Source organism: Akanthomyces muscarius, chromosome 2 (assembly GCF_028009165.1).
Source record: "Akanthomyces muscarius strain Ve6 chromosome 2, whole genome shotgun sequence".
In the NCBI taxonomy this organism is placed as follows: Eukaryota; Fungi; Ascomycota; class Sordariomycetes; order Hypocreales; family Cordycipitaceae; genus Akanthomyces; species Akanthomyces muscarius.
This window is the reverse complement of record NC_079242.1, coordinates 302,285-329,796: the sequence shown is the minus strand read 5'-3', so window position 1 is coordinate 329,796 and position 27,512 is coordinate 302,285. Positions and strand designations below refer to the sequence as shown.

The 27,512-nt window shown below is 54.8% G+C and overlaps 12 protein-coding genes across 12 annotated transcripts; 3 read left to right on the top strand and 9 right to left on the bottom strand.

The window, feature by feature from the left end:
- Nucleotides 1–290: 290 nt before the first annotated feature.
- LMH87_003218 (uncharacterized protein) lies at nucleotides 291–1,219 on the top strand (the record flags this gene model as incomplete). Its single annotated transcript, XM_056203457.1, has 3 exons — nucleotides 291–401; nucleotides 822–953; nucleotides 1,031–1,219. 3 exons carry the CDS (start codon nucleotides 291–293, stop codon nucleotides 1,217–1,219), a joined length of 432 nt encoding a protein of 143 aa, XP_056047998.1.
- A 626-nt stretch (nucleotides 1,220–1,845) lies between these two features.
- LMH87_003217 (uncharacterized protein) lies at nucleotides 1,846–2,361 on the bottom strand (the record flags this gene model as incomplete). Its single annotated transcript, XM_056203445.1, has 1 exon — nucleotides 1,846–2,361. The coding sequence occupies one exon, from the start codon at nucleotides 2,359–2,361 to the stop codon at nucleotides 1,846–1,848; it is 516 nt and encodes a 171-aa protein (XP_056047997.1).
- A 981-nt stretch (nucleotides 2,362–3,342) lies between these two features.
- On the bottom strand, nucleotides 3,343–5,159 carry LMH87_003216 (uncharacterized protein; the record flags this gene model as incomplete). The annotated part of the gene is made up of 5 exons (XM_056203434.1): nucleotides 3,343–4,192; nucleotides 4,242–4,501; nucleotides 4,555–4,636; nucleotides 4,686–4,939; nucleotides 4,995–5,159. The coding sequence occupies 5 exons, from the start codon at nucleotides 5,157–5,159 to the stop codon at nucleotides 3,343–3,345; spliced, it is 1,611 nt and encodes a 536-aa protein (XP_056047996.1).
- A 4,152-nt stretch (nucleotides 5,160–9,311) lies between these two features.
- On the top strand, nucleotides 9,312–11,156 carry LMH87_003215 (uncharacterized protein; the record flags this gene model as incomplete). The annotated part of the gene is made up of 4 exons (XM_056203423.1): nucleotides 9,312–10,241; nucleotides 10,302–10,410; nucleotides 10,472–10,619; nucleotides 10,685–11,156. 4 exons carry the CDS (start codon nucleotides 9,312–9,314, stop codon nucleotides 11,154–11,156), a joined length of 1,659 nt encoding a protein of 552 aa, XP_056047995.1.
- Nucleotides 11,157–11,414: 258 nt separating this feature from the next.
- On the bottom strand, nucleotides 11,415–12,450 carry LMH87_003214 (uncharacterized protein; the record flags this gene model as incomplete). Its single annotated transcript, XM_056203408.1, has 3 exons — nucleotides 11,415–11,999; nucleotides 12,071–12,274; nucleotides 12,367–12,450. The coding sequence occupies 3 exons, from the start codon at nucleotides 12,448–12,450 to the stop codon at nucleotides 11,415–11,417; spliced, it is 873 nt and encodes a 290-aa protein (XP_056047994.1).
- Nucleotides 12,451–13,084: 634 nt separating this feature from the next.
- On the bottom strand, nucleotides 13,085–16,180 carry LMH87_003213 (uncharacterized protein; the record flags this gene model as incomplete). Its single annotated transcript, XM_056203397.1, has 1 exon — nucleotides 13,085–16,180. One exon carries the CDS (start codon nucleotides 16,178–16,180, stop codon nucleotides 13,085–13,087), a length of 3,096 nt encoding a protein of 1,031 aa, XP_056047993.1.
- A 1,084-nt stretch (nucleotides 16,181–17,264) lies between these two features.
- On the bottom strand, nucleotides 17,265–18,438 carry LMH87_003212 (uncharacterized protein; the record flags this gene model as incomplete). The annotated part of the gene is made up of 2 exons (XM_056203384.1): nucleotides 17,265–17,830; nucleotides 17,895–18,438. 2 exons carry the CDS (start codon nucleotides 18,436–18,438, stop codon nucleotides 17,265–17,267), a joined length of 1,110 nt encoding a protein of 369 aa, XP_056047992.1.
- Nucleotides 18,439–19,460: 1,022 nt separating this feature from the next.
- Nucleotides 19,461–19,921, top strand: LMH87_003211 (uncharacterized protein; the record flags this gene model as incomplete). The annotated part of the gene is made up of 4 exons (XM_056203372.1): nucleotides 19,461–19,503; nucleotides 19,566–19,581; nucleotides 19,643–19,825; nucleotides 19,888–19,921. The coding sequence occupies 4 exons, from the start codon at nucleotides 19,461–19,463 to the stop codon at nucleotides 19,919–19,921; spliced, it is 276 nt and encodes a 91-aa protein (XP_056047991.1).
- Nucleotides 19,922–20,267: 346 nt separating this feature from the next.
- LMH87_003210 (uncharacterized protein) lies at nucleotides 20,268–20,927 on the bottom strand (the record flags this gene model as incomplete). Its single annotated transcript, XM_056203361.1, has 2 exons — nucleotides 20,268–20,678; nucleotides 20,763–20,927. 2 exons carry the CDS (start codon nucleotides 20,925–20,927, stop codon nucleotides 20,268–20,270), a joined length of 576 nt encoding a protein of 191 aa, XP_056047990.1.
- A 561-nt stretch (nucleotides 20,928–21,488) lies between these two features.
- Nucleotides 21,489–22,325, bottom strand: LMH87_003209 (uncharacterized protein; the record flags this gene model as incomplete). The annotated part of the gene is made up of 4 exons (XM_056203349.1): nucleotides 21,489–21,982; nucleotides 22,042–22,108; nucleotides 22,170–22,228; nucleotides 22,298–22,325. 4 exons carry the CDS (start codon nucleotides 22,323–22,325, stop codon nucleotides 21,489–21,491), a joined length of 648 nt encoding a protein of 215 aa, XP_056047989.1.
- Nucleotides 22,326–22,957: 632 nt separating this feature from the next.
- On the bottom strand, nucleotides 22,958–25,419 carry LMH87_003208 (uncharacterized protein; the record flags this gene model as incomplete). The annotated part of the gene is made up of 8 exons (XM_056203334.1): nucleotides 22,958–23,215; nucleotides 23,609–23,789; nucleotides 23,846–24,013; nucleotides 24,067–24,647; nucleotides 24,719–24,801; nucleotides 24,855–25,108; nucleotides 25,187–25,284; nucleotides 25,342–25,419. The coding sequence occupies 8 exons, from the start codon at nucleotides 25,417–25,419 to the stop codon at nucleotides 22,958–22,960; spliced, it is 1,701 nt and encodes a 566-aa protein (XP_056047988.1).
- A 514-nt stretch (nucleotides 25,420–25,933) lies between these two features.
- LMH87_003207 (uncharacterized protein) lies at nucleotides 25,934–27,277 on the bottom strand (the record flags this gene model as incomplete). The annotated part of the gene is made up of 2 exons (XM_056203323.1): nucleotides 25,934–26,851; nucleotides 26,927–27,277. 2 exons carry the CDS (start codon nucleotides 27,275–27,277, stop codon nucleotides 25,934–25,936), a joined length of 1,269 nt encoding a protein of 422 aa, XP_056047987.1.
- Between the last annotated feature and the right edge of the window lie 235 nt (nucleotides 27,278–27,512).

Sequence of the window (27,512 nt, the reverse complement as noted above, 5' to 3'; positions counted from 1 at the left end):
GTGGCCTTGTAGGCAGCGCCGCCTCCCCTCCTCTTCCAGCGCCCCAGACAACAACATTGGAATCAGCTACGCCAGCTGCAGCAAAGCTAAATTTCTGCCGTAAACACCGCCCGCCGCCACGCATCGCACCAACGCTCCTCCTTCATCAACAGACACCCCCCCCTCCATCGCATCACCAACTCGTTCGCATTCACTATTATTCACGACTCGGCTGCGCAGAACTTGTCGCATCCTCTCTCGATTTCTCGAATTTGTTGAATTTTTTTCTCTCAACCGATATCATCGTCAAAATGCCCGGCGGCAAGGGAAAGTCCTCTGGCGGAAAGAGCTCTGGTGGCAAGACCAGCGGCGCCGACGGCCAGAAGAAGCAGCAGAGCCACTCTGCCCGCGCCGGCCTCCAGGTAAGCTTTTTGGAATGATTGCAGTCTCCTACGACCCCGCGAAATTAGCAACTTTTTTTCTCTGTGTCTTTTTGTCGCCCGCTGTCAATGTCGCGCGCGCGCCGCCCCTCATGCCATCCCCTCGAACGGCCCGCCGCATCCGCCACCGTCGCCAGCTCTCGATCCGAAACGCGTCACCGAGCTCCTCCACGCGGAAAATGCATCGTACTCTGTTTGCAGCGCACGAATCGAGCTTCCCGCGGCGGTGGATTCGATGCGCGACGTTTGCTGCGCCTGCAGTCGATGACACCACCGCCGAGAGTCTGTTGGCGTGTGGGGCTCGTGCGATTGCGTCGCGAGCGTTTGGCGAAGCTTTGCGCAAACTTTTCACAGGCAGTCTGCCGGATTATGATTATGCTAACCATGTCATGCAATGTACAGTTCCCCTGCGGTCGTGTTAAGCGATTCCTCAAGCAAAACACCCAGAGCAAGATGCGCGTCGGTGCCAAGGCTGCCGTCTACGTTACTGCTGTTCTGGAGTATCTTACCGCTGAAGTCCTCGAGCTGGCTGGCGTACGTTTTTCATTTCCTCCTCGGACAGCGCGTCACGCGGCGCGAATCGTTTGAACCTCCGCTAACCATTGATGCAGAACGCCGCCAAGGACCTCAAGGTCAAGCGCATCACGCCCAGACATCTTCAGCTCGCCATTCGTGGTGACGAAGAGCTCGACACCCTGATCCGCGCCACGATTGCCTACGGTGGTGTTCTGCCGCACATCAACCGCGCGCTGCTGCTCAAGGTTGAACAGAAGAAGAAGAACAAGGCCCTCGAGGCATAAGCGTCTGCCGCTATTGCCTTGTTATACCCTGCTTTGTTTCGAACGTTTCTTCTTTTGTTTAATTCTGTGATGCCGCTTTTGATTTCTGGGCTGTTGTGGAAACGGGAAATGCTGGGATGTGCTTGATTATTTTATTTTTGGTCGACCTTTTTTTATTCTTTTCCTTTTTTAGGGTGTCGGTATACTGGTTTCTGAAAAAAGAAATCAGCAAAAATATTACAGAAAAAAGATGGCAAGACTGCGGGCGCTGGCGCAACCAAATCTGTGATGCCGGATAAAGAACTGAAGGAAAGCGAGTTTCCCAAGACAACCACCACATTGATTGCCCCGGTTGCCTTTTGACGTCCCACGATAGGAAAAATAATAACATTTACTCTGGTCAACCAAGACATTTGCTCACTCATAACTGCAATGTGTTTCGAAAAAAAGAAAGGTTTTCTTCTTTTTTTTCTTCATAAATTGGTTGACCCCTTGTTGACCCCTTGTTGGTCGAAACTCAACTCTGGTTGCTATATGCCAGACTAACTCCACAACTCCAGTCTCGTATCAACGACCTCCAAGACTACCAAAGACTAACGTCCATTGGAGACGCAAGGAAAAAAGTAAAATAGCAAGAGGATAAATAACTAGTTGACCAACTTATCAGGGTAGCTCGCGCGGCCGCCTCTCCCGCTGGCAGCATCCGGCACCCCCCCGCCCTCGACCAACCCTCCCGTGGCGCTCGCGACCGACCCCTCCCTCGTCCTCGTCGCCTCCTCGTCCTCGTCCTGCTCGCCGTCGCTGAGGGCGACGACGCCGGCCTCGGCCTCGATCTGCTCCAGCTCGGCCTGCTCGAGCGCGCTGGCGGCCTCGAGACTGTTGGGCCGGCGGAAGCGCTGGTTCCACATGAACGCGGTGCGGTACCCGTCGGCGGTGACGTGGAACCACAGGCTGCGGCAGTTGTCGGGGTGGAACCGGACGCTGCAGTTGAGGCAGTTGCTCGTCACGCCGAGGCCGTGGCGGTGGTGGCAGACCCGGCACCACCAGACGGAGATGAGCTTGCTGCCGGGCGGCGGGGGCGTCGGCGAGCGGTATGAGATGGACCATTGCTCGCAGGCATCGGTGACGTCGCTCTCGGCGATGCGTGATCCGTTGTTAGACATGATGGTGGTGCTGTTGGTGATGGTGTCGTGATGGTGGTTAGTCTCTAAAAGAGGTTGTTGGTGGCGGCAATTCTTCTTCTTCAATTTTGGCGAGGAACAGAGGTCATTTTATACTTCCACATGACCAGAGTGCCATGATTGACAGCCTGGTCTGCCCTCTTCGATGACGGTTGTTGTGCATCATTGCAACACAGCCCACGGAAACGCAAAGAATGGCATGATCCACAGATTGAGCCGTCTTCATTGACACTGGTGGCCACAACTGGAGCGTGTAGAGTCAAGATTCAGGCCATTCTCTTTGATGGCGGTGGCCGTGTGCCTTTACCAAAATGGCACGGAAGTGGAAAGTGTGGTAGACTGACAGGCGGACAAACCGACAGACTGGGCCGACTTGTTTGACGTCGGCGCTCATATATGAAATGCACAGAGTGCAGTGCTGGCCTTCCTCCTTGATGTCGCGTGTGCCTTTACCGTAAAGCCTCTGAGAACGTGAATAGTGGTATGACTGACAGACTGACAGACTGGGCTCTCATGTTCGATGTCGGTGCTTATATACAAATGTACAGAGTAAAGATGCGACCTTCCTCTTTGACGTTGGCGGCAATGTGCGTTTGGAGCAAACCACCGACAAAGGTGCGTAAACAGACGCGGGGCGCTTAGACTTAAATAACGTAACCATTAATCGGAGCATTCTTTTCTCGCATGGAAGCAAGCACATATTGTACAAAGGCATAGAATGCTGTTTGCGAATCACAGAACAGGCTCAGCCATATCCAACATCAAAGGTAGCGAGTTTAGACAAGTAGTCAATTATGCAGGCATCTGGATATGCAAGAATCCTCTAGCTATGCGGCAAATTCCAGCTTCAAAAGCCCCTTCATATAAATATGTCTAATGCAATAAAACGCCGATGAAATGGATGTTTCAGCCAAAACAAACTCATAAATCTGAGCGGGCGTGCGCCCTGTGGTATCATAATTTTTAGTTTCGGTCAGACAGCCCCAGCTCGGCGACTTCTGACGTTGGTGGAGAGTACTCAAGTCTCTCTCCCGCTTTTCGTACGCGCTTTCGGAAATCGTGGCTATCGTTTTGAATTTTTCCAAAGGCAAACGTATTGTTGTCGAAAATGTCATTCATTTCTTCCAATGAACGGCCTTGCGTCTCTTGGAAGAAGAAAAAGACGTGAACAAAGGCACCGACACAAAAAGATCCGAAGATGATGTAAAAACGCCACTGGATGTTGCGGAACGCCGTCGGGGTAAAAAAGGTCAGGCTAAAGTTGCAGCCCCAGTTGAAGAGAGTCGCCAACGAAACGGCTTTGGATCGAATGTACAGCGGAATGATTTCGGAAGGATATATCCAGCCCATAGGGCCCCAGGTCAATGCATAAGTAGCTGTGAAAATATAACTGCAAGCAATAATGGCCTGGCTGGCGCGTCCAGCGTATAGTGTCCAGGTAACGGTGGGCGTGCCCTCGAGCCCCCCGGGGACGGGATGGCCGTTCGTAGCCATGACGGCAGCCATGGTGAAATGCAAGATGGCCATGAGAAGGCTACCAGTCATCATGACTTTGCGTCGGGGAAACTTGTCGGAGAAGACTAGCGTCGGTACAGTCATGACGACGTTGATGACATATTGAATGCTAGAAATGGTGAGGTTCGTCGTGCCCGAAAGGCCGGCCATCTGGAAAATGTAGACAATGTAGTACATGAGGGCGTTGACACCACTGTACTGTGACCAGATGTGGGTGAAGAAGGCGACGTGGAGACGCACAATGTTGCGACGGGTGAAGAGTTCGCCCCAAGAGGTAGACTTGTAACTGTTTTCTTGCCTAGTGGGCATCAGTACGTGAATGAGCACAGAGAGCCTTGGACACTTACTCGACTCTATCTCTGATGTCTTGCAACTCAGCAAGAGTGTTTGCGTCAGTCTTGTCACCTTTGGCGCGAACCATGGCCAAAACCTCCAAGGTCTCGTCCCAGCGGCCCTTGGTAGCAAGCCATCTTGGGGACCGGGGCATCATGGGCAGGCAGAAGAGCAGCACCAAGGCAGGGATAATCTGCAGACCCCATGGAAGTCGAAAGGCAGCAGTTGAGTCAATGCGCGAGGCTCCGTAAGAAACATAGTACATGATGAGGATCTGAATAGCAAGTTAGACCATCGGAGAATAGATGCGTGCGCGAATGTACATACGCCCCACGTAATCATCCACTGTTGCATGGCAATGAGTCTGCCTCGCATATTTGCTGGGCTCATTTCCGCGATATAGATGGGCCTTGACAAGTTAGCAGATGATCTTGCGAAGAGGCGGCTTGCGCGCATACCCTTGGCTAGTGAGTAGGCCAACACCTGAGCCATTGACAATCCGGGCAATGATAAGCATGGTCTTGTCTTGCACGGCGCACATGACAGCAGAGCCTGCGATGAAGATGACACAGGCAACCATCATAGAGTCTCGACGACCTAAATGGTCGCCAATATAAGACGAAACAAGTGCGCCAACCAGACATCCGCCAGCCAAGGAAGCCATGATGCCGCCTTGAGTGACTGATTCTGGGTTGTCAAAGTAGTCCTTGTACTGCATCTGCTGTTAGCCGTGGATCACGTATAAAAGAAGCTCGGCAGTGACTTGCCTGCCATGTTGCTAAAATAGCCGACAGGGACGAGACGCCAAAGCCCTGCAGCAAGCCGCCGAGGGTGCAGAGGCCGCAAATGGCATATAGGTTTGTGATCCTGGGAGTCATCCTGCCGGGTTGCGTGGAAGCAACGGTTGACTTGGATGAGAGGGGCCACAGCATTTTTAGTAGTCCAGCAACCAGTCAGTGTTGGACAAGACTAAAAAATCATTGACGCTTGTTAGTTGTGACTGTTGCGACTGCGACTGTGGCCGCGGCTCGCTCCGCCGCACCAAGGTGAATGCCGGCGAGGAGCGCCCGCTAGGCTGGCCGTCGGTACGTTGGTAGCGGTGGCCGTGGCGGTGGTTGGACAGCGCGTGCAGCGAAAGGCGGGATTCCGTGGCAGGGCTGCGCAACGGACGCAGGCTATCGACGACACTTTGGGGTGCAGGAGATGTGCATTCAACGGCGGAAAGCAGAAAGCGTCGGCTTAGAGGATGAAGAAGTAAGTGATTTGATAGATTGGCGATGCAAAGGAGGAGTTGCAACTTGGCAGAGGCGAGTGGACAGTCGCAAGAGGAGACCAAGAGACACAGTAGGGAAAAAGAGTTTTGGGCGGCGGCCGGTTTGGGGAAGGAGCGCCATCCAAGGTGGTGCTACTGGGGCCACTAAGTGCGAGAGCCGCCGTGGCCGCTGGAAATGCTGCGGGCTGATGGGGGCTGGAGCAGAAATACAGGGACCCTGGGCGAGGTGCAGCGAGTGGCAGCGCGCGCTAACTTACTGATGCAGCGACTGTACCAGTAGCCAGAAGGCGGCCGCCCAACAGGGCATCCTGCGGCGCTGCCACTCTCCACAGCCAGTGAAATCAATCGCCCACTCGCCATCGCACCCACTCAACCACCCATGCCCACCACCACTCATCCACTGTAGCCGTACCAGGACCTAAAATGCCCGCGTCCGCCCAGAGACACCCTAATGGGCCACCCTCGTCATGGCGCAAGCCACCGTCAGCTTTCTGCGGCACAGTGAGACACTGTACGCAGTTGCTTGCACCTGCTGCTCACAACATGCGCACAGTACCGGTGATACGGGTTCTCTTGAAGACATTGTATTATCCTCATCCATTATAACGGGCACAAAGGCTCCATTCCATCAAGAAAATTCAAAATTACTGTTCGCTGTTTAACCTTTTCAAACAATGCCTACTCATGTCTCGGCCAGTCCGCCATTGCTCGCACAGTGCCGGCGGTCGGCGTAGCCTCGACTAAGACAGCCCGGCTGCCGGCCGGCTAAACTGCTGGCTCGGCAGTTGGCAGCTGGGAAACGTGCTCTCCGTTTGCTGTGTCGGCGTTTGCTCTCCTCATGCCCATCTTCTCTACCGAGCAAAAGACATCTCGAATAACTTGCCCAATGCATGCACGTTTTGAATGTCCTTGGCGCTCCTTCGGAACCTTGCCGTGGCAGGCGAGCTGAGAATTAATCTGCACAATATTATGCTTGAAAGGAACGGCTGTCGACCCTCGTACCATGCATTTCGGAACTCGCCAACCAATCAGGCCGCGCTCCCCTTGGTGGCTGACCGGCCTTGCTGCACCTCGAGCACGACGCAGTCGACACTAGGCTTGACTCGCCTGGTCTACGCTGACTGGCCCTCTTGGAGGCTTGGCCCACGAATGCGACTCCTCGTTTGCTATCCTGTTTGCTATCGCGATCTTCACATTTGCTTCGCTGATTGTCGGGTTTGGCTGCAGATGATGCCTCCACGGCGTGAACCCTGCGCCGCGCCCGGCCCTTCTCTACCAACGCTAGTGCCTAGCATGCAAATCCCGACGACAGTGGCTTGCGCGGAATTTCCCTACGGCACGCGAGAGCCGTGTTTACAATGCAAAGGCGTCAGGGTACCTTTCGCTTCGTTCCGCCATAATGCCATGGCAAGTCTTGGCTACATGGGATGAATACTCGTCACATTCGATCAGTTCTTTAAAAAGAACGAGACGTGTCCATGCAAGTGCTTCGTCACCTCACGCAAGGGCCACCTGAAAATCGCGCCAGCCAGCCCCAACAGCATACATGCTAGCTGCGCAAGTTCCATGCAGGTGCAGCATCCTTAGTTACATGGCGGGGAACCATGTCTCAATTGTCTTGGTTGCACCATTCTTCCTTTTGTTTTGCAAGTGAGCATCTTATCGATGCTCGCGCTCCACGTATTCGACACAAGGACGGCACTAGTTGCGTCTTTGCGTGTCTTTGGTAAATGATCGTCGCCTTTATAATGTACCATCAGCACTACCGGCGAGGCGTGAGCTTAGCTGCTACTGCCGACCGTTGAAGAGCTACCAGTACATATGCAATCCCGCCTCATGAAGCAGGTGACTCCAACATCGAAATTGTTGTCCGAGGTATGTCGTCATTTCGTATGGCCGTTTCGAGGCTGGGTGTGAGTACTAATCGGAACCACGATGCCTTCGACAGAAACATTTTACTCATTGGCAATCAATTGAGCACAAGCGTAAACAGATACTCATTTTCGGGCATTCGGGTCTTCTCGGTTTGCTTCTGAGCATCATTTAGTCCTACCTAGCCCCGAGCTGTCTCGGTGACGCTGCCTTGACAGTACCCTGGCGTTCAGTAACCGCCAGTAGAGTTCTCATCCACAACATGCTTAGTTCAGTTTTCTGGACTGAAAACCTGCAACGGACGTTCTGAAAATACGAGAAAGACTACCGCGGCGCTGTGCACGACACTCCCTTTTGCATGTCCTCTCTACCGAATATCCAATATTGGCCACCAGAGCCTGCGAACGCGGATTGATTACCAGCCGCCAGACAACGGCGCCTCAATACGAATCTTGTCGCAGAACCAAAACTTTGACAACAGTTAGCAGAAATGGCAACTTTTTCTTCACGGGACGTCGGCAAGCCCTGGCCCGAAATCACTACCCTGATGCCGGGGTATCGGGGCTGCAGACCGCACCCAGATATTACCTAACAAGAAATGCTAGCTGATTCAACACGCTGGGGCTGTGCAGGCGACACTAACTAAGGCAGTAGGAATTGTTTCTAGCCGACGCTGTACCATTTCTTTTTACAGGCCGTACTGGCGTTTTGCATCTTGAACTTGATCAGCAGGGCAAGTCGAGCACTTGCAGTCTCATCTCACCAAAGGTTTTTTTTATATGACGTTGCCACTGCTTCAACAAACTTGGCAGAACGGCATCTATGAGATGCAAACCGCTTGATCATGCCGAGAAGAACACTATGATTTGGGACTGATCCCTTTCCAGATCAGGCGGACAGAGCCACGGTGAAAATACTGATGCCACAGAAACCACCTACCTATTGGGGAGAATTGGTCATGATGGCGCTGCGCGTATGGCAATACGGCAGGTGTCTATTATCGGGCAAGCCATCATAAGTACGGCAATTTTGTTCCTTTCATCTTCTATCACGGCGCTGCGTATTGCTTGTTCCTCCCCCCACTTCTCCGCACTGCATATCCTCCGCACCGACAATCTACAGATGCAGGGTGCCATCAAGTGGTTTCTTTTACGTAGCGATTACCATGTCGCTCGCCAACATCTGCAGTGTCACAATGTCAAGCAGGGTTCTCCCTTTACCTAGTGACAAATTTGGCCAGTCTACAACGTTAGGCAAGGGGTTGATGGGTACTGCCGCTCCACCGTCTGACAATCTGCAGAGGCTCTAGATTGTCTGCTGCTGAGCACGCCGTCTGTATGCCTACCCGAATAGGAAGGTCGCCACACGCGATGCCGCTCAACAGCCTTTTTCATGTTGACTTGTCAACTACTGCTGTCAGCCTCTTGGAGGCTCTTGACTTGGACGCTATTATCATGCTAATTTATTCTCCGTGCAGAGGCCATGCTATATAGCGTGCTAAGTATTTTCTTGGTCCGGCCGGCATGGGCTCCGGCGCACCCACGTCTTCTCGGCAACCTCAACCCGCTCGGGCGTGGTCGCTGAGGCCATTTCTCGACAAACCTTAGCGTTTTTCCACATTCTCCATGATGGAGCATGGATCCCCCGTGGTGTAGAACCCAACGAGATACCCTTCTAGGCAATTTCCTCAGCTCAGTATGGGGCCGAGAAAGCCACCGGCCTCGTTCGTTGATGACAGAGCGCACTCGATCTTGAATGTAACCCAGGGGCCGTTATCTGTGCAGGTCATGGCGCCAAAGACGAAAATTACGGAGCTATATGGCGGAGGTGAACATGAATATAATGGCCTAGCCGCTTCCCCTGGCAATCACTTCCTCATTTCCTCTATTCTAGTACCGTCTATACTACATCACGCTCTTTCCCCGGAGTCACTTGCAAGATGAGATTTCTTACTCTTGCAGCTAAGCTGCTCCTAGCAGCCAGCACAGCCAGCGCTGTTCGGCCCGGACAGCGTCCACGCCTCGGAGCGCCTTCCTTGCACCTCGATGCTCCCTCCCCGGCCGACAGCGTACAGAAACGCGCTGACAGCCCTATCCACTGGGCCTGGTTTGACCAGCTCCTCGACCACGGTAAGCCGGAGCTGGGCACGTTCAAGCAGCTGTACTACTACGACTTTGAGTACTATGCCGGGCCCGGCTCCCCCATCATCATGAATTCGCCCGGCGAGAACAACGCCACGGGCTGGAACGGCTACGTGACCAACAGCACGCTGGCCGGCAACTTTGCCAAGAGCGTCGGCGGCGCCGCCATCCTCCTCGAGCACCGCTACTGGGGCTACAGCTCGCCGTATGCCAACCTGACCACGGACAACCTGCAGCACCTGAACCTGGACCAGCATCTGCAGGATCTCGTCTACTTTGCGAAGCATGTCAACTTCACCTTTGACCCGACCGGCTCCAGCCAGCCCGACAAGGCGCCGTGGGTCCTAACGGGATGCTCGTACAGCGGCGCCGTCACCGCCTGGCTGCAGACCCTGTACCCGGGCACGTACTGGGCCTACCACGCCTCGAGCGCCGTGGTCGAGATTATCAGCGACTTTTGGCAGTACGCGAGCATCGTGCACGACACCATGCCCAAGAACTGCAGCACCGACTACAGCAAAATTATTGCTCACGTGGACAAGGTGCTCTCGAATGGCACTGACGCGCAGAAGACGAAGCTCAAGAAGAAGTTTGGCTTTGAAATTCTCAACGACGTCGACTTTGCCATGGCTCTGCAGGACGGCAGCTATCTGTCCCAGGGGCTTGGCTTCGGTGACCAAAAGTACAATGTCACGGATAAATTCCATCAATTTTGCGACTACGTTGAGGTGAGCCCTGCCGTAGCATAAAAGCAATACGCTTGCATACTAATCGCATGTTCTTTGCAGAATCGCTGGCCCGGGAGCTCGGCTCCTCAGCCTGGTCCCGAAGGCGTCGGTCTTTGCGCCGCCATTAATGGTCTTTCCAAGTGGTTCAAAGAGATTGATATCCCTGGCGGTTAGTACATCCAGCATGTACGCATCTTGTCAGAAACCCTTCTTGGCTAATACTGTTTCAGGCTGCGCTAGCTGGGGCTATTCCAGGTGGACTGAGGAGAACGATGTTACCTGCTACATCAACGACGACTTCACCAGCCCCGTCTACCGCGACACACGGGTCAACAACCCCGAGAACCGCCAGTGGATGTGGATGCTCTGCAACGAACCGTACGTACTCTTGTTTTCTGCCCTCCCCTCATTCCATAGTGTTATTGACAAACTTTGGCCCACAGATTCGAGTTTTGGCGTACTGGCGGCGCGCCCGCGGATCAGCCTCCCATGGCCAGCAAGCTCGTGACGGTCGATGCGTGGCGGCAGCAGTGCGACCTCTACTTCCCCGAGGTCAACGGCGCCAAGGTCGGCATCCGCAACGGCCGTACCTACGAGCAGATCAACGCGCTGACGGGCGGCTGGGACGCCGTCAACACGACGCGGCTCATGTGGTGCAACGCCGAGAACGACCCGTGGCGGCCCGCGACCGTGTCGTCGCCGTGGCGGCCGGGCGGCATGCTGGCGTCGACCGAGGCGGCGCCCGTCCACGTCGTGCCCGGCGGCGCGCACTGCGTCGACATGCTCAAGTACAATGCCGACGCCAACGAGGATCTCAAGAAAGTGTGGGACGCCGAGATTGAGCAGGTGAACAAGTGGGTGGGCGAGTTTTACGCCGAGACGAAGAAGCCGTGGCCCAAGTTTAAGACTGCGTAAAGTATGCGTGCCGGAAGGGAGTTCGGGTCGGGTCGGGACAGTTGGACAAGGGAAATGGAATATACAAATTTAGATGTACATGCTTGACCCATCTCTTCATGTCAATAATAACGGACTTGCAATATAAATACATGGCCAACGCGATCTGCATCATAGCAGGCGGGAGTTTGCACAGACCGCATTAAAAAGTCTCATCATCATCAAAGTAGCCAGTCACCCCAGGCGTACCGACAAACCACCCCAACACTCCCACCAAACTCACCACACGCCGGGAATGACTGCCCACTTCTTGTTAATCTTTTCCGGGCCAAACTTGTCCACGTACCACTTCTTGCCATTGACCGCGCGCGGAAGCATGGCCGTCATCTCGTTGACCAGAAACGCCCTCGCGGGGGTGCAGCTCCAGCCGGCGGCGACCCAGAAGCCGAGCCACTCGATCCACTCGAGGAGGTAGTGCGGGTAGAGCATGTACTTGAACAGCCCGGCCTGCGGGATCTCGTAGTGCTTCTCCACCGCCGGCGCTCCTCCGGCGCCGGACTCCGCGCGGAGTCGGTCCTGGCGGCGCTGCTCTTTGCGGCGAATCTCGCGCAGCTCCTCGTCGTGGAACCAGTTGCCGGCCAGCCCGACGTAGAAGAGCGCGAGGCCAAAGGCGAACTGCGGCAGCGGCGACTGCGCGGTCCAGCCGGCCTCGGTGACGACGCCGTAGGCGGAGAGCCAGGACCCGAGGCACGTGGCGTTGCAGAGCTGGAAGCCGACGGCCATGGCCCAGACGGCGACGTGGATGGGCGCCATGGAGGGCTGCATGAGCGGGAAGAGGATGGCGCGGTTGAGGTAGTGGATGACCTTTGCACATGTCAGCATGAAGAGGGCGGGGAGGGAAAAGGGGAGGGGGGGGTGGCAAGGGACAGACGTACAAAGAGACCGCCGAGCACGCGGTTCTGCCAGGGCAGGTCGTGGATGCCGTGCTGCTGCGGGAGCGTGTTCATGATGTAGACGAGGGTCAGGAAGCCGGGCGCCTCCATGGTCATCCAAGCGATGCGCCCGGGGATGTTGAGCGGGCTGCGGACAGACGTCTTGCCCATGCCGTACCACTTAATGACCCATTGCATCGAGCCTAGCTGCGGCAGTTGGGAAGAAGAGAAAAGGGTCAGCAGGGAAGTTTCTTTGCTAGTGGGTTGACAGAAGGGACACGGAAGGGGGGGGGGCTTACGATGGGGTAGAGGAATTGCCAGATGAATACGAGCGTCTCGTAGTTTTCCCGCGTGGGCGGAAGCCAGTCCTGCACAATGGCCATGGTGGCTGTGGACGAGGAAGAGTTTGTTTACTTTCTAGGTTGAACGAGGTCCTGTCCGCAAGCTGCTGCGCAAAAGAAATCGAAAGCCTCTCGACTGGTAAAAAAAAGGAGCAAAGAGATGCTATCGAGGAGGGTGTGTGGTATTGACAGCCTCTGGGCTCCTTCTCTTTCTGTCGTGTGTTCTGAGGGAGAAGAGAATGCCAGAGGCGAGACAAAATGGTGTCGTCGTCGATGGACTCAGGAGCTCTGGTGGGGTCGGTCGGCGCAGATCGCGGGGCCCATCGGCCGAGAGGCGCCCAAACGGTCGGTTTATTGTTCCGCAATCTACATCTTCTGAGAGAAGTAAAGATTGTAAAACTGTGTCATGCCTACAACTTACATGCTCTCACGTCTACAGACTACATTTTTAGCTTTGGCGTGCATGTAGTCAATATGGTTCTTTGCTTGACACTAAATCTTAGTCGTACTGGTCATGATCGCAAGGCTAGCTGGCATAGGGCGTCATAGAAAACAATAATACGGTGCATCGTATAAAAAGGCAAGGAAGAAAGAAAGAAAAAAAGAAAGAAGAAAAGAACTCCGCTAACACCATCCCAATTACCCGCTGTAGTAAACCAATAAAACTACCACGTCCTTACATGACCACACAGTCACCTCTGTCCCTCCCCGGGCCTTGGCTCATACGAACTCCTGGTGGTCTGGATGGCCGCTGAAATACCACGTTTCCAGTATGGACGCCCGGCCGCACCGGCGGCCCTCCCGACATCATGCCGCCGCCGCCGTTACCACCACCTGCTGGCGGACCACCTTGCCCCGGCACGTAGCGTCTGTCGTGCTGCGCCGCCTCATACGACGGCGGAGCCTCCTCGCCCGACTCCGCGGGTCTGTTGACGGCTGGCCGGCCAGCGGGTCGCAGGCCCGTCGTCGCAGGAGGAATCAAGGACTGCACATTTTGCGTCTGCGGCCGAGGGGGCTGCGGCGGTGGCGGCACCTCGCTGCTGCGGCGACCGCCACCGGGGTTGGACACGGTCACACTGACATTACTAGAGGAGGCGCGTCCTGGTGATGTTGGACCGCTGCCACTGGTGCGCCGACGCGGGTCGCGGGCCACGGGCTGAGGTGGCTGGCGGCCCTGCTGCTCGATGAACTGCTCCGAGAGACGGCTCTCCTGGCGACGGCGCTCCTGTTCTTCGCGTTGCTTTTGCTCCTCTTCTTCTTGTAACTGTAGCGCGAGCGCCAGGTCGCGATCCTCTTGCTCATGGTCGGCACCAGGGGACATGGGCATGTCCATGTCTGATTCTTCTTGACGATCCTTGCCGCGGCGGTTCTGCACTCTACTCCACTCGCCGCCAGAGTCATTTGACTGGCTAGGTTCTGAGCTGGGCCCAGCCGGGTTCGGCGAGCCTGCAGGTCTAAAGTCGCCTGAGTACAGCGCGGACATTTCGCCATTGACATCCTCCAAGCTCTCCCAGACCACCTCTTCATGGCTGCTGTATCCCGCGTCCGTCACCAGCGTCAGCAGCTGCATCGTGAACGGGTGGCAGAAGAGGGTGCTGAAATGATCATTGCGGAAGAGAATGGCAAACGTTCCAGGCCGAATCGCTCTGCTTATCACTTCAATGCCCCACGGGGTGAGCTGGGTGGCAGATTCGCTCATAAAGGTTTTGATGGCCATGACGTCTTGGTACAGCTGAAGCTCCGGCCCAGACAAGCCGCCCTCTGCATCTGAGAGCTTGGCCTCCAGCTCCTCTTCCCGAAAGAGTAGATTCTGGGCGTCTTCGTACGATGCCGCTTGGCGCTCAAACGCACCATACGCTGGATCCGACTTGGCGGGAAGCCAGCCATGGATGAGCGGAATCGAGAATGTCGCGTAGAGCTTCATCTCCAGGCTATTTTCAAATGTGCCTGGCATCAGGGCGTCTCGTTCGGTGGGGTGCAGATGGGTCAGTGAGCTTCTCTTATAAGCCCTGACCATTTGCTCCGTCGGGACGAAACGCGGGTTGACATTCATGCCAGTGTGTAAGCTCTGCAGGAACTCGTACAGCTCGCTGATATCAGGGAGCGCGTCTTCAGACGAGGTCCGTCGCGGCGACATGAGCTCGTCAAATACCGCATCCAGTATTAAATTCAAGCTGATCCGTTCTCGCGAGCAGAGAACCTGCACGAGTGTGGTTCCGGACGTATCCGCTGGCGTAGTCAGACTCAGCGCATTCACCAGCGCGACGAGAGGACAAGGGCCGTTTTCGTTCTGGACCAAGATGGGAGAAACGCGCGGATTCTTGTTTGAGTCAGGGTCGTTCCAGCGGATTTTCTTGATCTGATAGCTCTCGGTCGTGCCATCTACAGGTTGACGAGTGGCAGACCATCTTGGCACTGACTCAGCTTGCCGCGGCGGCAGCGCAGGCGGCTCCTCTTCCTGCTGCGGTAATAAGCCTGCGGTTTGCGGCGGGTGTTGCGCTTGAGAAGATTGTGGTGGTGGCTCGTAGCCAATAGGCTCGATAAGGGGTCCGCCTATCTTGGGTTCGTTTTGCGATTCTAGCACCGTGGTAGCTGGCGGCTTTCCTGGAGCCTCTTCTTTCGTTTGGCCCTCGACTTCGGTCGTCTTTTCTGCCCTTGTCCATCTGCCGCTCTCAGGCTGGGGATCGTCCCAAGGAGTGGCCGGCGCATCACCATAAGGAGTCGATGGGCGCGGCCCCGCTAGAGTCACAGGTGTATTTGTTTTCGAAACTGCCGCTGCGCTCGCGACGCCAGCTGGTCGTGCTCCCATAGCAGGTATCGGTGGTCTCTTGGCCTCAGCCTCAGTCTTGCGTGCGCCATTAGCGTCACCGGCAAGAGACGATGTTTCCGAGTCAATCATGTTCCAGTCATCCTGGTCCGAGTCTTCACCGGCCGTCTTGTTTGTTCCACTCCGCTTCATCTTTGGGGTGCGACCCAAATCGTCCCAGGCGTGCTGATCGTCAAAGATTTGCGAGAACTCGTCTGCCGGCTTCACCAGGGTGCTCTGCGAGTCGGCCTGGCTCTTACTCATATTCTGCGACTCGCCGCCCCAGACCGACTGCTCTTCGGGCGTCGGCACGCTTAGTGGTTTCGGAGGATGGGCGTACGATGTCGCGTCCAGCTCCACGGCGTCGTGCTTGCCCCACGGATCCTGCTGGAACTCGGGCGGCATCACGGGTGGTGACACCTGCTGGGTTCGGGTCCCTTCTGACGCCGAGATCCCGGAATGCTGCGTGGGCAGAGCGGATCCCCAGGGGTTGGTCGAGGCTGACTCTAGGTGCATCTTGGACATGGCCTCTGTCGGCACCTGGGATGCAGCGCTGCCGCCCTCTTTATTGCGGAACGGGTTCAGGCTGGGAGACTTGCCGCCTGGGCGCAGGATACTGGGTACCCGATTGATTGGTTCCGTGGAGCTTTTGCCGCTGTTGTCTTCCGTCTTTGCCTCTGCGCTGCTGCCCGTGGTAGCACCCGTGTCCTGGTACTGCATCTGTGGGATGGGAGGCCTCGGGGCACTGCCAAGACCTGGCTGGAGGGCATTCGGGACCGGCTTTCGATGCATTGTACCGTCGACGCTGTTGTTGTGAGTGTGTTGGTTCGAGTTCGTGCTCGCCCACGGGTTCGCGGCGTCGTCGTCGTGCGACTGTGTCGACTGGGGGTGTGGCGGGGGAGGCTGTGTTGGTTGGCTGCCCGGCGTACCCGCGGGGCTGTCGGCAGAGGTCTGGAACGACACCATTTCCGCTACAGCGCCAATTGTGGCTCTTCAAAATGTGTCGAGGCCGTGACGAGGCTTGTTGTTTCTGTATATTGGTGGCCGGGCGGGAGGCTGTAAGAGGCGGGGGAGGCCCTGTGCCTGCGATGACGACGATGTAGTGTACTACCTAGGACGGTTGCGTGATGTGGTTCAAAGCCCGTGTGATGCCGAGATGAGAATGCCCATGGTATGAATATGCGACGAGGAATAATGAAAATGTCTGCTGTTCAAATGGCACAGGCTGGTCTATAGGGCTTTGGTCATACCGGCGATAATGTATGGTTCAGTCGAGGTCCTTTCAAGGGATCTGCGAGAAGCGGCAGCATGAAGCTTAAGAAGGCTGGCAGCGGGTTCTACCTTACCTACGGGCTCCGCAGGCCCTCCAAGAAAACGAGGCTGGCGCTGTAAGCTTCCCCTTTCAGCGGACTGATCCCCTGCAACGCGCACTGTAAGCTGCTGTAAGCCCTGGATCTACAGGTGGGGTCGCCCGCTGCAGAAGGCGCTAACTCAAATGAACCTGTCCCGCTTGCCCGCCTGCCCGCCTGTCTTACGTCGGTCTGCCTGGGACATACGTAACACTCTACGTACCAGGGCGAATGCGACGAGACGCGACTGGCTGCGCTGCGGAATAGTTACTCGTTTGCGGGTAGGGCTATGCTGGGTCCTGGATGAACCCGACACGTATCTTGGCACTACAGGGCTGACCCCAAGTACATATGGCCTGCTCGCCAATCCGACGTCAGCCCTCGAGGACCAGCTCCTCGGCCGACTGCAGCCTACTGCTCCTGATATTCATAATGGCACTTGTATAAATAAAAGACACTGTCATGTAACCATGATGTATATTATATGCTTCTTTCGAAATAAAACTATATGCAGCCCCCAACACTGTCCGGGCTCGACTCGACACCAAATGCTATGCAGAATACAAAGACACATGTTTTTTGCAAACACACGAAAAACGCCGTAGAAACGCCCAGGTTCCCAACCAGCTCCTCATACACACAAATCTACTTTCAAACTGCCCGTCTGAGCTACTACTCCCTCATGACGCCGCTTACCCCCCTCATTTCCCCTTCTTGCTCTTCTCCACCAACAACGCCCAGCGCTTGCAGTGCGGCATCTCCATCGCATTTGCCTGCAACATCTTGGCCTCGTCCTGGTAGAACCACCCCATGGCGTCCTCGCGCATCCGCCGCTGCGTCGCCTGCTCGCGCTCGCACCCGCTGCGGATCTGGTGCAGCGCGTTCTGCTCGGCTATGCGGTCCAGGTCGCCCAGCTGGCCCTTTGTGTACGACTTGATGTCGCTCCCGCGCACAAAGTACTTGATGCCGTGCACGGGCGTGAGCCGCTCGCTCGTGTATGGCGGGCTCGGGCTGTCAAACGCCATGTTGGGCGTCGCGGGTCCCCCGTCGCCGCCAAAGAGCGATGTGAGCAGCGGGAAGATGAAGAACAGCAGGATCGGGAGGATGCCGATGAGGTTCTGGAAGCCGCTGCCCTGGGCCTGCTCCTCGCCGCCGCGGTTCTGCGTGTCCCGCGGACGGGTGCGCGGACGGGCGCCGCCAAACTGGTGTACGCGAATGCCGGGGCCGCCGCCAAAGTTGAAGACAAACTGCGGACCTGTGTCAAAGACTGCAAAGGTTGTATGTTAGCACAAGTCTGGTGAGAAAAGCAGAGTTCAGTCAGTCAGCCGTACCTCCGCCGCCGCCAAATCCTCCGAAACCGCCGCCGCCGCCGCCAAAGAATCGCGCAAACATCTCTTCGGGGCTGATATCGTCATCCCAGCCGCCGCCGCCGCCCATGGGGCCGCCCTGTCGTCCACCCGACGGCTGTCGTGAAGCGAATCCGGAAAAGGGGTTCTGCGCCTGCGCGCTGGCGAAGCGGCTGTCCGGATCGGTGCCGTAGCGGTCGTACTTTTCGCGCTTCTCCTTGTCGCCGAGCACGCCAAACGCGCGGCTGACCATCTTGAAAGCCTCGTCGGCGTGTTCATGGCCGTTCTTGTCCGGGTGCGTCAGCAGAGACTGCTTGCGGTACGCCTTTTTGATCTCCCCCTCGGTGCACGTCTTGCGCACCGACTCAATGTCGAGAATCTCGTAAAACGACGTGGCGTTGCACCGTCGGATGCGCAGCACCGCCGCTTTTTGCTCGACCGTGTAGGAGCGGCCCTGGTTGCCCTGGTTGTGATCGCGCGCGCGAGCGCCGCCGCCCGTATCGGCCCCCGAGGCCTTTGCGTCTGGCATATCTATCTATGTATTTATGTTGCTGGGTGTGATTGTGCGTCTGCGGATGTCGTCTTTTTGATGCGTGGAGGGCGAGCGTGTGTGTGTATCCTCGGTCGAACTGCGTAGGTAGGAAGCGATTAAATATTTATCAGCGCTGCGGGCGTCGAGAAACGCTTGCGCCGATGATGAGTTGGTGGGATCCTCGATGGATGCGATATTGGCCACCTATGCAAAGCAAATGGATCAAAAGACAGTTCGGCTGCGGTTTTGTTGGTTGAGGTGGCTTCTTGCAGCGGGCTTTGGGGGGAACTTGGCGACGGCGCAGTGGAGCGACCTCAAAGGGTCCAGAAGCCGGCGTGGCAACAGGGGCGTCGCAGCCCGCGCTATCAATTACGCCAACGGACACGGCGAGCATGTTGTGTGATACAATGATGGTCTTTTCTTTCTCGTGCAGTCACTTTCGTGCCATGCAATTCTACGTGTCTCACGGATAACAACTGCATGGATACGTTGCTCAACGCAAACGCTGCTGTTCATCTACACGGCATTGTTACCAGTCATTGCCGCTACCCCACGTGATGGCAGCGTTTAGTGTTCACCCTGCAGGCATGATTAGATTTGAACTTTTTGGGTTTGCACGCAGGAAAGAGTGCTAATCCACCGAATTTTAGTAATGATTCTTTGTCAGTGTCTTTGTTGTATTTTGTGGTTTGTCTGACTGATATTTGCACATTGTTTGCTGAACAATGCTTTACTATCGAGTGTTATTCTGCTTACTTGAGTTGTCAGGAAGCGACCGAGGCTTATCAGTCAAACACACAGCACCATCAACAAAAATGTAGAATAATCAAATGACAATAAATATCCCAAATCGACGCGCAGTCGTTTGTACCATTCTTTTTTCATATAGCAGCTTGCGCCGAGTGAGGCAACGCGGAAGAGCCGCGGCGTCACGTGACCTTCAACCTTACCTGCAAGTGGCGCCGAAGTCGATTCCAGCTTGCAGGCCTCACCAGCTGTCCAGTCCCAAATCAGTCACAATGCAACCCACAAGATTGCTCCTGAAGCGCTCCGTATGGAAGGGTAAGAAACATTCTCCCCGATTGCTCTCCATTTTCCTACGACACTAACCAGAACGATTACAGGGCCCAACCTCGTCCCGTAAGAACCAAGTGCCTCTCCCCCGAAAAACTAAACTCCCTAACCCGCGATCGCCTCGCAGTCTGCCCATTGTGTGGCCCAAAAAGGCCGGCGACAAGGTGCCTCCCGTGCGCACACAGGCCCGTTCCGCCACCATCCTGCCCAACTTTGTCGGGCTTAAATTTGAGATTCACAACGGCAAGGACTACCTCGTAGTGTCGATAACGGAAGACATGGTCGGGCACAAGCTGGGCGAGTTTGCGCCGTACGTATATCCTGGGGAAGAAGTGTGTGTGGGAGTGTGAGGGCTAACCGGGATTGACACAGGACGCGGAAACCGAACATTTACGGCAAGAAATAAAGGAAGCGCAAAACCGAACGAGGCGAAAGGGAGGAACTGCGACAGCAGGGTGATGTGTCGCACTGTACAAATACCACAACTGTATCAATACGAATACATAATGACCAGCAAAGAAACCGTGTCCAATTGTTTGGAAAACCAGTCTTATTCTATGGTGACAAGTACGAGAGAAGCAAATTGCCCCATTGCAGCTTCATTTCATGCGGGTAGTGTTTCCCGAGCAGCCAAATCCCAACACCAAAAACGCCGATTCCTTATTATCCCAAACCCAAAATTTGTAGTCCATGTGTAGTCCCGAAGAAAAAAAGAGCAGGAAGCCGACCCTTCTCCGCCAAGTCCACGCCCTTTATCGGTAAAACTCGCTGCGCTTCACGTTCACGCCGTACTCGCCCACCGCCATGCCCAGGTCCTCCATGGTCAGCACCGTCCTGTTCTGGCTGCCGCCCTGCCCGCCGCCACCAAAGCCCGGCCGCTGGATGCCCAGCGGCGCGCCCTTGCCCTGGTCCTTGTTGCCCGGCTGGCCCGCCTGCTGGCCCGGGATGGGGAACCCCGCGGCGGCGCCGAGCGAGCCCATCGGGTTGTTGGCGTTTGTGTTGCTGCTCGCCCGGATGCGGCTGTACTGATACGCGTCGGCGGCGATGTCGGCGATGAATTTCTGTGTCGCGAGCGCGAGGAGCCGCGCCAGGCGCTGGTCCGTCTGGGGGGGTGGTGGAAGGCCGGCCTTGGTCATGTAGTATTGCGTGACGGCGTCGGGGATCTAAAGATTGCCATCAAGGTCAGCGCATTAGCAAAAAAGACAAGGGGTGAAGGTATTTCTGGAGAAAGTAAGAAAAGAACGTACAATTGGCGCGCAGTCGTCCACCTTGTTGAGGAACTCGCGCAGCGACGTATCCTTGGGTGACGCCAACTTCGCCTCGGCGCCAGCAGGGAGCTGTGTAGGGCCGTCAACCGGGCCGTTGGGGGCCTCGGGCGGCTGCTGGCTGTTGTCGGGGGCGTCGCTGGCCATTTGGGATTATGAGATGCACACCTTGTTTTTCTGATGGAGATGGCCAGAAAAAAGTGCGTGCAGGTAGGTTGTGGTCGAGATGATGTTGGCTTCTGATAATGTTCAACCAGGGTCTCACGCGGGCGATGCAAAGGCCTTCACGTGACCGTCAACGGGCGCGGCTCTGGTGCAAACGGTGAAATGCAAGGGATACACCATTGATGAATTTTTTTTAATCTTTTTAATTTTTTGGTATTCATTATCAAGCATAAGCTTCTAAATCGTAAACTTGGAGTTGCTTTTGTTGTCCATCCCGTCCCCTCGTGCTGCGTTGCCACAATCTTTCCTGCGCATCATGGCGTGTCCAGAGCGACCTTGTCCAAGCAAATAAGTCCCCCAAACGCCGTCTATAAAGTGCAATCAAGTGTTGCGGATGAAGAGCGATATTTTGCAAATTTTGTCGACTGTCTCGAGTGTCTCGTATAATGTAGCTGCTTTCCCATCATCTTGAAGTGCTGGATTCAGGGCATGTTAGTGCAACCTGATTGCCCGCCCCAAGATCGACTGGAGTATAAAAGTCGTTTAGACGGGCAGCTTGAACTTCTTGCCCTTGAGAACCTTGGTGTAGTAGACGTAGAAGAAATCGCTGTACAGAACGGTCTGGATCAGGCCGGCGATAATGGCAATCCAGTCGGGCTTGTGGTTGGGCTCGGCAAAGTAGCGGTAGATCCAGTTGGGAATGTAGAGGGCGCGGTAGCTGCCGAGGGCAAAGAGATAGTGGGTGGTGATGGTCTCGGCCTCGCCGGTGCGCTGCAGCATGAAGAGCTGGGGCAGGATGGCAACGGACTCGAGCCAGATGGAAAAGGCCCAGAGCATCTCCATAACAGTGTAGCGGACGGGGAAGATGAGAGCCATGAGAGCGGCGCCGCCGAGGAGATACTGGACCTTGAAAGTGTCGACGTTGGGGTCGTTGGTGGGCTTGTACGCATTGGTCATGAGGTAGATGATGTAGCCCTGGGAGCCGATGAAGAGGATCTTGAAGACAAAGTTGTACAAGCTGTTGGTGGCGAAGAGATCTGCAGGAAATCGGCCAATGGTTAGCCAATGCAGTTCGAGGCAGCGAGGGGAGACATACCGAGGTATCTCGTCACGTAGACCATGAGGTAGAGAGCTTGCGACTTGAACGAGATGCCGGAGCAGCTCTGTTTGGATGTGGTTAGCCAACGGTACGCGATGAAGCTCGGCAACGGCGCAAATACGCACATTTAACTGCACCATCTTGTGCAGCAGAATAAAGATACTACCCAGATGCGAGAAATCCGCTGGTCTTCATGTTAGCATTACCAGGAGTGTTTGAAAATGTCGCCGTGGTGGGATGGGGTCTAGCGCACCAGCGAGGCGGAAGATGTTGAGCGTCATTGCGGAAGAGCTGGAAGCTTGCGCCCCTCGTCACTCGAGTAGTAAACAATGTATCGAAATTCGGGAGAGTCGAGCGGGATCGAGCGGGAATCGAGTGCTCGCGTGGGAAATTCAAAATGGGCGGCGACTCGAGGCAGCTGTCGATGGGGGGGTTTGCGCAGAAAGGATGAAAGGGAGTCGAGAACGAGATGAAAGCAAAAAGGACACGACACGCGCTAGCGAGCTCATTGGAAGATGGCGCCCTCGCCTGCCGATGCAGCGTCATTGCTCAGGTCCAGGGCGGGACGAGCTAAAGTGGATGAGTGGCCTGGTTTCAGCGTTCCTTTCAGTGGCCTTGGAAGAAGTTACAGGCGGCGCCGCAGTGGATTGCAGAGCTTTGCCAGATGTGGTTAGCGTCAGAGCGGCTGCCGGCCAGGGGTGGCCTGTGCTACTGCAGGGGCTCAAGGAGAAGGAAAAGGTCAATATTACCATCGGTAGCACTTTTGGCACGTCAGACGGCTAGCCTTCTAGGGACAAAACTACCGGTATTGATTCAGAAACTAGAACATCTGTGAGTTCTCCGTGTAAGGATACTGAAATCATGAGACAACCCGCTTCTCACGAATAGGATAATGCCGTGCTGCCTCGCCTCTTCAGTTTTGCATTAAACTGTCTAGGTCAAACGTGGATCCAAAGCCGTCAAATCCGAACAAGTTGAGATCTTGATCAGAATGTTCAAGAAAAAATGGCTCCAGATCCGTGAATAGACTTAAATCAGGTGGCGTAACGTCGGAGGTGGCGTTATTGCCGATACTGTCATTCAGAGGCACACCGGACAAAGTGTCCTGGTCAACTCCAAGCGTACTGTCATGTGAGAAGTGCGGACCAAGGGGCGGCACAAGTGATGGCTCCTGGCTAGGAATGGTTTCTGTGTTAGCAAGCCCAGTAGCTTGATAAATCCCCTGTTGCAGGCGTTCAACAAGCCGCAGCGCATTCATCGCCAACGTGCTGCCGTCGGCCATGAAGTGTAGGGCATCTATGCCACGGGTAACAGCTGATAGTTGGTGATCAGCTGGACAAAGAAAAGCGTTCAAAAGCAGAACAATGACAGCTGAGCTGCATGTATGCAAGTCCGTAAAGGAGAACCTGGCCAGAAGGTTACGGCTCTGTAACTGGACGATCCACTCAGTGACCGTCGTGGCTGCCTTTGTACATCGTTGTGCTAATTCCTCAGATCGGAGTTGCATTCCATCATCCCCTAACCCTATAGTATCAGTAGCCAAAGGATGAAGGCGTCCACGAACGAGACGCAACAATGCTCCGCGGCCAATAGTCACCCAAATCATGTTATACAAGATGTTGAGATGCGCGTTTGGTCTAAATGATGACTCCTGGGCTGTGAGCAAATAGGCTGGAATCGACTGCCTCGATGTTTCTAGCTTGGAGCAAGCCCAGTTATATGTCGAAGAGCTTTGTTCAATGGGGCTATGAACCCATGTCAGCAGTGTCATTCCAAATTAGAACACCAATCTACCACATACCCAGCAGCGGTAATCTCGTCCAGCACTATGGTCAACTTAGTGTATGCGACAAGTCGATCTACACGGTGTAAACCGTCTTTATCGAGATCTTGTCTCTTTTGCGGCAAGGAGACGGTGATGTCGTCGAGTCGCAGTATCGTTGGCAGCCCCATTATATAAGAAGTCTGACTAAATGCGGGATTAGTATCAAGAACACCCGATCTATTCTCTGCTAGTCTCACCGTTCAATACTATAGATGGTCCAGAACAGTCGGACTTTCATCTCGCGCTCTCTAGGCGATTCGTCGTTGCGTATCCCCTCACGATGCAGCGATTGGCCAACTGCTAGATTCAAGGCCAGTCCCAGGTATATGTGATGGTGAGAGATTTCCTCGGTTGCAAGAAGATACAATGATATCAAAAGACAGCACATCGTACTTTCAACGGTGTTCGCAGCGATTACCTGCTGGATCAGTTTCATCGCTTGCGCGAAGGAGACACTGCCTGGAATTTCGCGATCGGTAACGAGCAACCTGGCCGGTTTGGAAAGGTGCTTAAAAGAGCTCCCAAGAGCTAGCACGAGGAAAACAAGACATATGATGGTGCATTGCTTCGGCTGCGACGCAGCAGCTCTGCTCCGATAAACCTCCATGAGAAGGTCCCGGAACCACTGCTCATCAAAATAGTACCAGTTGGACTCGACAAATGTGAAGAACGCGTCGACAAGAACCTGGGCATCCTCGTAAGGCGGAAGGTGGCCGAGAACCGTGTCTAGCATTAATGCGGTCTCCTCCGTGGCGAGGCTGTCTAATTGGGGATGATTCTTTGGAGAGAAGTCAGCCGGAACTTCTTAGAACGAACCTTGAGCTCTCACTTCACCGGAAAACTACTTACATCGTGGCGCCTGACGTTGACCGGCGAGATTGTATCGGAAATCGCCTCCAGAAAGCTGGCGTGGGATGCCGAAGGTGTGTTCTCTGATTCGCGACTTTAACGAAAGGGGTACATCTGCAGAGCTATCCATACGTACCAATTGCTGCGATAGCTGATGAGCCAGTGGTCTGAGGCTCGTTGTTGACCACAGGTACAGAGACCTGGCGGAAAGAAGTGGATGACTCCCCGCCATAATTCCTGTCCTCAGCCACGAACCCGTGCTGGCTTTTATGGACAGCCTCCTGAAAGAGCTGTGAGATGACTGAGAATTGCTTGGCATCTACGTTGTTCCTAGGAAATCTTTCGTGGAAGCTCCGAGAGACGTTCATCGCGACTGTCTCCCAATCCGGGCTACCCGTTGACAGGTTAGCGAACGGACTTCTGATGCAGGTATCGCAAGCATTCGATGGCTACGGGACGGAAACTGACGTGTTGCCTTTTGGCGAATCCCGCGAAGGACCGCCCTCGCGCGGTTTGGGAAGCGGTTTAAAAGTGCAAGTCTGGCCGGCAAGAGTGCAATTTTGACACTGATTTACTGCGGTTAAAACGCACTTCTTCTTTCCATCTCGGCAGGAGATACATGCTTGTACAGCCCTCTTGCGTCTGTCCAAAGGCACGTGCGGGCGGTATCGCTTTGATGGGCGTGCGGGTGGGAAAGGCATGGTGTACTCGGGCAGTCTGCTCATGAGGAGTGTGATGCCTAAATCATTTCTCCATTGACACGTGGTGACCGATGATAATTTCTCCGATGAGGTTGCCCGAAGACCTGATAGGGTTAGGGTTACATAGGATGACAAACATTGGTTGTCAGGCGGAAATGTTGCACAGATGAAAGACCTCAGTTTGGCTTTGCGAAATGGGGTTCAACTGAGCTAGGAACGCAATTACGGATTAAGTTGCGATCACGTGCGAGTTTTGGCAAAGTCAGCCACCTGTTAGTACAAACTGGGTAAAGTATCCGTACGAAACCCCATCTCTTTCACCAGTTTTATGAGACAACTGCTTGATGTAATAGGTTGTCACTACATTTTTCCGAGAATCTTTAGCTCTGGAATCAACCACTGAAAGAACCTTTTTGTTTCTACTGTCCACAAAGGTTATAACGAAGTTTTATGCTAAAGAATCGCAGCTGGCGAATTTCCGGCGAGAACTTGTATTTTTCCTTTAGTCTATCTACTAAGCAATGTTGTCAACTCGGTGCAAATCAGTCGCCATTTTTGACCACCTCGATGCGTGGACGCGCCCAGCCTTGATTGTTGCCAGCACGTGCTTCTCCGGCTCGTCCAGGATCTTGATGTCTTCCAGGGGGTTCTCGTTCAGGATCAACAAGTCAGCCGCGAAGTCCGGAGAGACCTGGCCCAGGAACTTGTCCTGTCGGAGCATACGAGCAGCGTTGATGGTCGCGCTCCGCAGGATCTCCAGGGAACTCTGAACCTGGCTGCGCAGACCAAACTCTCGGGACTGTGCGAAGTGCAGCTTGCCAAGCAGATCCGTGCCGAAGCAAATGGTCACACCGGCGTCGGCGGCAATTTTGATGGCGTGAAGTCCCTTCTCCAGCACCTCCTTGTTCTTCTTTGCGGAGGCTGGCGGGAGGAAACCCTCAAACTTTGCCATTGTGGCGTAAGTGATGAGGGTAGGCGTAAGGAATGCCCCCTTCTCAGCCATGAGCTTCGCAGTCTTTTCATCAATCAGATTGCCGTGCTCAACCCCCATCACACCTTGCTTCAGGGCTTGCTGAATAGCCTGGGGTGTGTAGGCATGCGTGGTCACGTAGGTGCCTGCATTTGTCGCGACAGTGACGATGGCTCGAATTTCCTCGTCTGAAAACTGAATGTTTTCGATGCGGTCCGTCGGACTAGCGACGCCTCCGCCACCCATGATCTTGATGAAATCCGCTCCCTGGCGAAGCTCCTCTCTGGTGTACTTTAAACAGTCAGGCACGCCATCAATCACCCGCCCCACGGCCTGCGTTGCTCCGCCGCAACATTCGTGCTCATCCGAGATCCCCCGCATGTCTGCGTGACCGCCCGTCTGGGATAATGCGTGACCGGCAATGAATAGTCGTGGTCCTGGATGCACATTCTCCTCAATCGCCTGTTTCAATGGATACAGGGCACCTCCACAATCCCTCACGGTTGTGAATCCCCTCTCCAGCATGGACCTGCATACCTGGGGTTGGCGCAACAGTGAAGCAGACGTGTTCATACCCTGCATCTCTTGTAGTCCCATCTCTGAGGGAACTGCCACCAGGTGAACATGGCAGTCGATCAGGCCAGGGCACACGAACTTCCCCGCCAGATCGATCTTGATCGCGGACGAATCGCTCTCCCATTCACTAGCATCGCCATTGACAGACTTCACGACGCCGCCATGAAGATGGACTGTCGCATTTCTCAGCACCTTGCCTTGGACTGGGTCAATGAGATTGGCGCCCGTCAGTATATATCTCGGCGGAGGAGGAAGCGTCCAAGGAATGGTAACCTCATTTGACAACACGGAGGGTCTCGTTTTTGCCGTCATGATAAGAAAATGATGATCGAAGTTCCCAACGTTTTTAGAGAAGTCAAAAGGGAAATTAGCAGAGGCAATGGGGGAGGAAATATGAGTTGACTTGGTTCTGAAGCCTTGAAAAGATCTACAGGGGTGAGAAAAAAAGTAAAAGAAGCAACGGGGGAAAGAAATATAAATTGAGCGCCCTACTTGATCTTCTAGTTCTTTCAATTATGAGATGCTGGAGCAAGTGAGCTCCGGACAC